The sequence below is a fragment of the Balaenoptera acutorostrata genome, chromosome 9 (assembly GCF_949987535.1).
Source record: "Balaenoptera acutorostrata chromosome 9, mBalAcu1.1, whole genome shotgun sequence".
Taxonomy (NCBI): Eukaryota; Metazoa; Chordata; class Mammalia; order Artiodactyla; family Balaenopteridae; genus Balaenoptera; species Balaenoptera acutorostrata.
Window position 1 is genome coordinate 10,809,654 of NC_080072.1, and position 8,228 is coordinate 10,817,881.

The 8,228-nt window shown below is 57.9% G+C and overlaps 1 protein-coding gene across 1 annotated transcript; it reads right to left on the bottom strand.

Moving 5' to 3' along the window:
• Positions 1 to 7,977, bottom strand: CCDC86 (coiled-coil domain containing 86). Its single transcript, XM_007174459.3, has 4 exons — positions 7,058 to 7,977; positions 2,700 to 2,829; positions 1,087 to 1,161; positions 1 to 898 (listed from the first exon to the last, which is right to left on the bottom strand). The coding sequence occupies exons 1-4, from the start codon at positions 7,813 to 7,815 to the stop codon at positions 779 to 781; spliced, it is 1,083 nt and encodes a 360-aa protein (XP_007174521.1). The 5' UTR covers positions 7,816 to 7,977; the 3' UTR covers positions 1 to 778.
• Between the last annotated feature and the right edge of the window lie 251 nt (positions 7,978 to 8,228).

Below are 8,228 nucleotides of genomic sequence, written 5' to 3' on the forward strand. Positions count from 1 at the left end.
CTTGGCGCCAACTGACACACAGTACATTTTACTTGTTTATTATGTTTTCTCCATCAGAATGAAAGATCCTTGAGGGCAGGGACTTTTGTCTGTATTCCCTGATACCTAGAATTGTGCCTGTACACAGCAGGCGTTCAATAAATATTTCTGCTGTAGACTGGATGGCATGAGTTAATCAGATCTCTGGGGCTTCTGCAGAGTCTGGTACAGGAAAGGGGGAGCTAGAGAGACCCTGCCCCCTGCAACCTCCCCATTTTAACCTTAAGTGTTGAAAAGTGGGGCGGAGCTGGATTCAGTCTGCTTGGTGACAGGGTCAGTGGGATGCAGAGGGACCCAAAGCAGCCTTTGGGGAGGTGTCGGGGGGGGGGGTGGATTCCTGACTTCCGGCCTCCTGGCCTGGGTTAGACCCAGGACTCTGAGACAGAACATACATATTTTGGGGACTCACCCGCCAGTCAGCAGCTCCCTGAGGAACCAGAAATTACTCTTCGTGGTTTGAAGGCACTCAGAGAGGACGGGGGAGGGGAGGGGGGGAGGGGAGAGCTGACCCTCCTCCCTCCTCCAGTCTCTGCCAGGTCCCAGGCTACCTCTGGGTCTCTGTGCCACAAAGACCTGCCTGTGAGCCCTCTGGGAGGCTCAGAGCCCCGTCTCGGGTGGAGCCACTGTTTTGGAGCCATGGGGTTGGAGTGCTGGGTCAGCAGAGGCGTGTGGCCAGTGGCCCGAGGGCTGCCGTGTGTGACACGGTGGTTGGCCACAGAAGGCCTCGGCCATCCTGAGCTCAGATCTTGGCTGCCGGCCGCTGTGGCGGCTGCTTCTGCAGCTGGGCCAGCGTGTCGCGCTTCTCAATGGAGCGCAGCTGCTGCTTCTTCGCCCGCTTGAGCTTGGTGGGGTTTCGGATCTGGGGGAGGTTGAAGGGAGGGCATTAGCATGGCTGGAGTCTCTGCCCTGCTCCCCAGGGAAAGGGAGGCCACCGCGGGGGCCTGGGACTGCGGCACGAGCGGGGGCCGTGAAGCAGGGGCGCCGGGGCGTCTGGAACACGACACTCAGCCTGGCCGTGTCCCGTCCCGCAAGCAGGGCAATGCTCACCACTTGCACGATCTCCGCCTTCCGCTCGTTCTCCAGGCGGCGTTTCAGGTTCTCGGCGCGGCGCTGCTTCTTCTCCTGGACACACAGGGGAAGGGCATTGGGTCTGGGAGCCAACCGAGGCGGCCCTGGTCTCCCAGGCAGTGAGAGGTGACAGAATTCCCAGGGAGGAGGGCAAAAGGCCCACTTATCCCGGCTCCGGGTCGTTCCTGGTGCTTGGGGGTGGAGAGCCAGCAAGGAACCATCCCTGTGCCCCTGGGACCAGCACCTACAGGCCCACTGTGGTGGGAAGTTCCTGGCTTCACCTGAGAAGGGGGGCGCCTGGTCAGGCGGCTGAGGACGGGGGCTTAGTCGACACTGGGGTTGGAGGGGGCGGGGCGGGGTAAGACACAGGTGGCGCCCCACCCGGAAACTCAGGCCCATGCAGACAGTGGTTCCCCTTACCACGCCCCTCATCAACTGCCCGGGGAGAAGGGGTGGCTGGCCCTTTCCCTCATTCCCGTCGTCTCAGAGTCCCCCCTCTCCCCCTGAAGCCCACGAGCCCCTAGAATGCAAGGGCTGGTCTCCTGAGGTTCACCCTGGCGCAGGGCTGGGAAGGGCCGAGGCTGCAGAGAAGAGGCTCCGGAGCCATCTGGTCCCGGTTTGAATCCCGACTCTGCTACTTCCTAAATGTGTGACCTTGGCCAAGTGGTTTAAGCTCTGTGCCTCAACCTCCCATCTTTAAAGTGAAGATGATTACCTAAGATTGTTTTGAAGACTAAATGAATGAACACACATACAGGGCTTGGAATAGCACTGGCCCACCGGGAACACTCAGAAGAGGAACATAGACAGAGTCTTCCTTGGGAACGACTACGCCAACTGCTGTCCCTGGTGGGGCAGGGCAGGGACGGTGGCCCCAAGGCTGTGTGTGGTCAGGGGCCTCCCTCGGCTTTGGCAACACAGGGTAGAAGGGGTGGCTTGGGCCCGCGGGGAGAAAGGAGAAGTGACACTTGAGCTCCCGCAGGCGCAGGGGAAGGTCTGGGCTGGGGGCTGGGCAGGGGCACCTCTAAAGGGGACGGTGACAAGAAGGTTCTCTCTTGCCCAAGAGGGAGCCAGGGCCACACAGGAAGCTAGATAAGGCCTCAGCACGAGGCGGCGGCCACACAGTCTGCAGGGCCTCGGCCATAGGCCAAGCTGGGGCAACTCAAAGCAGGGGACAGATGACCAAGTGGCTGACCCACCCCCTCCCTTCATGGCCAGGGAGGGACTGCAGGCTGGGGGCGAGGTGTCTGACTCCTCCGGTGGCCCGGGGACCACGAGGCGAGTGACGTCCCACTGAGCAGTCCGCTCCTGGTGGATCTACATCACCACCTCCCTGTCTGCCTGCTGGGGCTTCCTGGCGACTAGAGAGGTTGGGCGTGAACCTCTAACAGGGCACCCGTGGCCCTGGGATGAGCGTGAGGGAGAGCTGGACGGACGCGCAGGCCGCCCACTTCGCTGATGTGTTGCTGATGCCAGCAACACCCGGATGAGGCCTCCCATCTGTATGCCTTTCCCACCCTTCCCCGGGGCCCCCAGGCTGGAGAACGGCTCTTGACCGAGTCCCCCCCACCCCTGCCTGGCCGGCCCCTCACCTGCCGGCGCCGCTCCTTCTCCTCCTGCAGGTGCCGGGCAAAGTCCTTGGTCTGCTTTCTCTCCTGCCGGTCCTTCATCTTCTGCTGCCAGGATGTGCGCAGGGGCTTGTCCTGAACCATCTGGGAGAACCTGGATGGGGGAGACTGAGTGCTCTTGGGGTCCGCAGGATGCCCCGGTGCCCTCCCTCTGCGCCTTCTTCCCTACCTGCCTGCTTGCCCGGCAGTTGACCCTCCGGGTCTGTAGAAACATGGAGCAGGAAAGGGCCCTGATCACGCCCACTGCCATTTCTTAAGCCCTGGTTATGTGCCTGAGGTGGGAACTCCTGTTCCCTCCAGTTTATAGAGGAGCAAACAAAGACTCAGCGAAGTTAAGTAACGGCCCAAGGTCACCTTGCTCCTGAGCAGCAGTCTGTGACCAGAGCCCAGGCCACACGGCCTCCACCACCAAGCTCCGCTGCTGCGGCCGCGCGCAGAGGGCTGGGCGTGGACGCCTCTGGAGAGGGGGCCCATTTCATCTCAGAACAGTGCAAATGGTCACGGTCCCCTGCAGTGATTCAGAACCTCTCTCCCAGCAGGGGAAATGTGAAAATGGAGTGGGTGCTAGGGAACATCGGGGAAGTCTTGATTTCCTAAAGAGTGATGGTGACACGGTCACAGGAGAAGCGAGATTACCTCTGTAAGAACGCACACTGCCAGGATCTAGGGGTGGGATGAGAAATCTAGGACGTGCTGTAAAACATTCCGGGAAGATGGAAAAACGTCAAGGAGCAAGAGGAAACTAGACCAGGAAAATGCTGAGGGCTGCTGAGACTGGTGGTGAGGGCTTGGGGGTTCAGGCAGCCGTGCCGCCCCTTTTCTGTAAGCTTTCTCCTTGAACGATTTGAAGCCTGTTCAGGTGTCCCACGGGCCTTCTTTCCCCCTCAGCAGTTCCTCTCGTAGTGGCCTTTCCGCCTCCCTCAATAATTTCTTGACTTTCAAAAGAGCTCCTGTTTACCCACGTCCCCTCTATCATGCCCCAAGCGGTCACAGCAGTGGGCTGCAGTGGGCACCGGGCAGAGCCCATTCCCGTCCCTGGGGAAGGTCAATACGGCTCTTCCGGTTCATCTTGCCCCTTTCTTGCTCCACAGGAGTCTGCACATACAGCCTGGACCCTGACCCCAGGCCTGTCCGTCCTCAGTCTGGTTCTGCCTCCCCCCTCCCACCCCTCCTCCCCAGTTCTGCCTGCCTGACCCCAGCACACACCCCACTGTTCCTTCTCCCTCTCCCCTTACGTGGAGACAAGAACCGTGCCCATCACAAAGGGTGGTGGGAGGATTAATGGCTCACGGCCCGAGAAGCACTTAGCACAGTGCTCTGCATATAGTAGGTGCTCAGTGAATCCACCCTTCAGAGAAGGGAGACGGTGCACCCAGGGAGGACTGGGCAGAAGGTGGCATTAGGCCTGGGCAAGGGGGGTGGGGCGGGGTGGGTGGGTGGGTGTGTGCTTCCCAGCCTCGGCTCCCTCCCCCCGCATGCCCCCTTTTGCTGGGACACCTGTGCAGCAGGTGCTGCCCCCGCTGTCTCGGGCTCACTCACCAACTGCTGAAGCTGCTTCCTCAAAGGTCCCAAACATCCATTCAACAGCCCCTCTGGCCCTTATCCACAGGCCTGGCGCCGCTTCTGAAGGTGCTTTAATTCTACTGCAGCAGCTTCCTTACTGGTCTCCCTGGTCTCCCCTCTGCCCTCCTAACGGTCTGTTCTCCACAGGCCAGACCGGTCCTTGCAGAGGTCAGATCGTGTCACTCTTTTGCTCAACACCCCGCATGGCTCTCACGCTCACTCAGGTCCCTGCAAGCGCCCACGTGGGCCCACGTGACCTGGCCCCGTGACCACTCTGACCTCACTCACCTCCTACCGCTCCCCTTGTGCCCAGTGACGAGGCCTCTGGACTGTTTCTCAAACACAAGAGCACACACGTGCCTCTGGCCTTTCTGTTCCCCTTGCCTGGATACTCTTTCCCAATATGTTCATTCAGGCCTCTGCTCACATCCCTGTGGCAGTGAAGCTATCTCTAATCACTGTGACAACGCCCGGCACCTCTTGCTTTGTTATTTTCCTGTATTGCCCTAATTACTGATTTATGTATATATTACGTGTTGGTTACCCATTTCTCACAACTAGAATGTTTTGTTTATAGCCACGTTTACCCCCAGATCCTAGCTCAATGAAATATAAACTGGTTGAATGAATGAACTACCTTCTGTTCTCATTCATCTACTTGTTCGACTCAGTGCCTAACATGTGCTGGGCTCTGGGGAGGATCGAGCCTTTGTAGGTAAATCCTCACTCTCCTGGAGCCTCTGGTCTAGAGGGGAAGCTAGCAGCTGACAAGAATCACACACGTAAACAAGCATTTGTGCAAATGGGGGTGTCACAAAAGAGAGATACAAGGTACAATGACAACATATAGCTTGGGGACTTAACCCTGGTTGGGTTGGACAAAGAGGGCTTTTCCCAGGGGGTGATGTTTAAGGGGAGCCCTGGGAGATGAGCAGGGAATGGCCAGGGGAGGAGCCTTTCAACAGAAGGAACAGCATGTGCAAAGGCCCTGAGCTGGGAGGGAGCATCATCTACAGGGGGCACACAGCGGGGAGGTCAGTGTGGGAGACTCTTGGTGATGGCGGTGATGGCAGAGATGGCAGAGGAGAGGAAGAAGTCTGGAGCGCAGCTCCAAGCAAACAACAGGAAGCTGGGAAGCATTTCAGCTCGGGCACGAAGCTGGGACAAAACACCCTTTCTCTTGCTTCTCGGTGTCCTCTGCTGACCCTCTCTTCTGGCCTGTGTGGCGGAGCAGCCTCCTCACGCTCAGTGAGCTCCTCCCCCCCCCCCCCCCCACCTCCCGGGTACCAGGACTCCAGGCTCCCACACTCAACTTGCTCACCATCCTCTTCCCACTGGGACCAACCTCTTCATCTGGTCCCACATGGCCATCAGTGGCCCCACCATTCTCTGGGACCTGCTGGGACCGAGGTGGAGGGGCAGCGCCACCACCCACTTCTCCAAGTCCAACAGTCGCTCCATCTTCAAAGTCTCTGATTGGTGACTTGTAGGAAATCACTCCCTAAGTTTCAGTTTCTTCTCTGTTTGAGGGGGGAGGGGCTTGGGGGAGGGGAATAATGCCCACCGCCTTGGGGTTTAGGGGTTCAGCAAAATGACATCTGCAAAAAGCCTAGCACAAAGCTTGACACACAGTCATCCCTTAGTAAATGTCCGCTTCTCCCGTAAAATCACTGCCCTCCCCTATGGGCCCTCACAGCCACGAACTGCTGTCTGCCCAGTGGTTCCCAGTAGCTAAAACATGAACTGGACCCCACCTCTCCTTCCTGGCAGCCTAAACATTTCCTTCTTCACTTGCACCTCTTTGTTCCTTCACTCAACAAGCATTTAACTGAGCACTTACTGCCCGCAGCACAGAAAGACAAGACCTCATGCCTACCCTTTAGAAGGGATAGTTAGGGAGTTTGGGATGGACGTGTACACACTGCTCTATTTAGAACAGATAACCAACAAGGGCCTACTGTAGAGCACAGGGAACTCTGCTCAATAGTATGTAACAACCTAAATGGGAAAAGAATTTGAAAAAGAATAGATACATGTATATGTATAACAATCACTTTGCTGTACACCTGAAATTAACACAACAATGTTAATCAACCATGCTCCAATATAAAATAAAAGTTAAAAAAAAAAAAAAAGAAGGTTGCAATTCAGTGCAGGGCGGTTCTACAGAGCACAGGTAAAGGGCTTTCACGCAGACTTTGGAATCAGATCTGTGTTCAGGTCCTGCCTCTACCACACATTTAGCCTCCCTGAGTCTCAGCGTCCTCATATGTAGAATGAGGATAATCCTAATGCCTGCTGCTTCATAGAGCTCATGGGCAGCTTAAATGCCAAGAAGCATGCTGCTCCCTGTTTGACAGGCCCTTCCCCCGGCCAATCCATACGAGAGCACTTAGCAGCGTCCTATATACTCAGCGCTTGGTAGTGCCTTTTATCAAAAAGGCAAATAACTGTAACAGATAATGGTGGATGAAGACCTCACTGCTGGTTTACTTGCTTCTGCCCCCTTACTAGAGAGGGCAGAGACAAGGATAAATGCGTGTTGAATGAACACACAGATGAGGTGCTATCCAGGGGTCCTTTAAGGGCACCCCTCCCTGAGATTCCAGCGCATTTTACCACATTCTGGTTATAATTACCTCTCTGTGTGACTCCTCCAGTGATGTGAGATCTCTCACACCTACGGGCTATCTCCAGGCTGCACCCAGGCTCCAGCACCACACAGAACCCCATCCCTGCCCAGCTGGCCCCCACCTCACCTCTTCTTTGAGCGGTCCTTCCACACCCGCCCAGACTTGGGCTTCCCCTTCGGGATTTTAGGAACCTCCTCCTTCTTCGGTTTCTTGGACGCTGGGGCCTGGGCTGAAGAACCTTCTCGCTTCTTTGGCCCGAGGCCGTCTCTCTCCGGCTGCCCGGCCGGCGGGGGCTTGCTCGGCTCACGCTGATCCCGTGGGGAGCCGGGCGACTGGGGTGTCAGCTCCTGTAGTGGCTGAGAGGGCTCGGGACCCGGCGCTTGCTGACCGGGGGAAAGCTCTAGTGACCCTGGGCTCGGCTGCAACTGATGTCGGGGGGACCCCGCGGTCGGCTCCTCCTTACTCTTGGGCAACTCCGAATCCGCTTCTTCTCGGTCCTGGGAAAACTTTGGTGACTCCCCACTTGGCTTTGGCTGCCGTCGGAGGGATTCAGGACTCGATTCCGGCTGTCTTTGGGGCGACTCCAGGCCTGGGTCTCGCTGACGCTGGGGCGACCCTGGGTCCGGCTCTGGCTGCTTTCGGGGAGACCCCAAGCATGCCCCCTCCCGTAGACTGGGTGATCCCGGGCTTGTCTCCGGCTGATGTCTGGGAGACTCCAGGCCAGGTGGCCGCACACTCCGAGGAGACCCGGGCTCCCTCCTTTCTTCTGGGTTCGACTCGAACTCCACAAGGGCCCGTCTCGCCCGCAGAACGGAGATGGGGTTCTCGGGGGATTCAGGCTTTAGTCCTTCCAGCCGCCGGCTGCGCCTCAGCGGCGTATCCATGGTCCGGACAGAGTTTCTAAACGCGAGCCCACGTGCAGTCTCTGGGACTACCGGCGCCGTCCTATGACGTCATAACCCCGCCACGTCTGCGCCGGGCAGGAGAGGCTGTTGCCTCGGAGGCCATGTTGGTGATGGGCGAAGAGGCGCGGGGAGGAGTCCGGGGAGAGCGGGTCGTACTAGGCGCATGCGCAAAGCGCTTTGGGGCTTTTACCTGTGATTGAAGAATGAGTCCCAGCTTGAGATCCGTATTCACCTTCCCTGCGAGCCCAGCCTCCCGGGGGGAAAGAGAGTGTGCAGGCGGAAAAAGGTAGAAGGGGTCCCATTTTCGGGAGAGAAGAGGATTGGAAAAAGATCCAGGGAGCCTGTAGGCAAGGCTGGATGGAAACTTTGCTGCTAACTCACTTCTTTACCGC

Coding starts and splice junctions, on each gene's coding strand:
- CCDC86 (XM_007174459.3), bottom strand. CDS start 7,815: ATGGATACGCCGCTGAGGCGCAGCCGGCGGCTGGAAGGACTAAAGCCT. Junction 1,162..2,699: donor AGAAGGAGCGGCGCCGGCAG/GTGAGGGGCCGG, acceptor CTGTGTGTCCAG/GAGAAGAAGCAGCGCCGCGC. Junction 899..1,086: donor AGGCGGAGATCGTGCAAGTG/GTGAGCATTGCC, acceptor AACCTCCCCCAG/ATCCGAAACCCCACCAAGCT.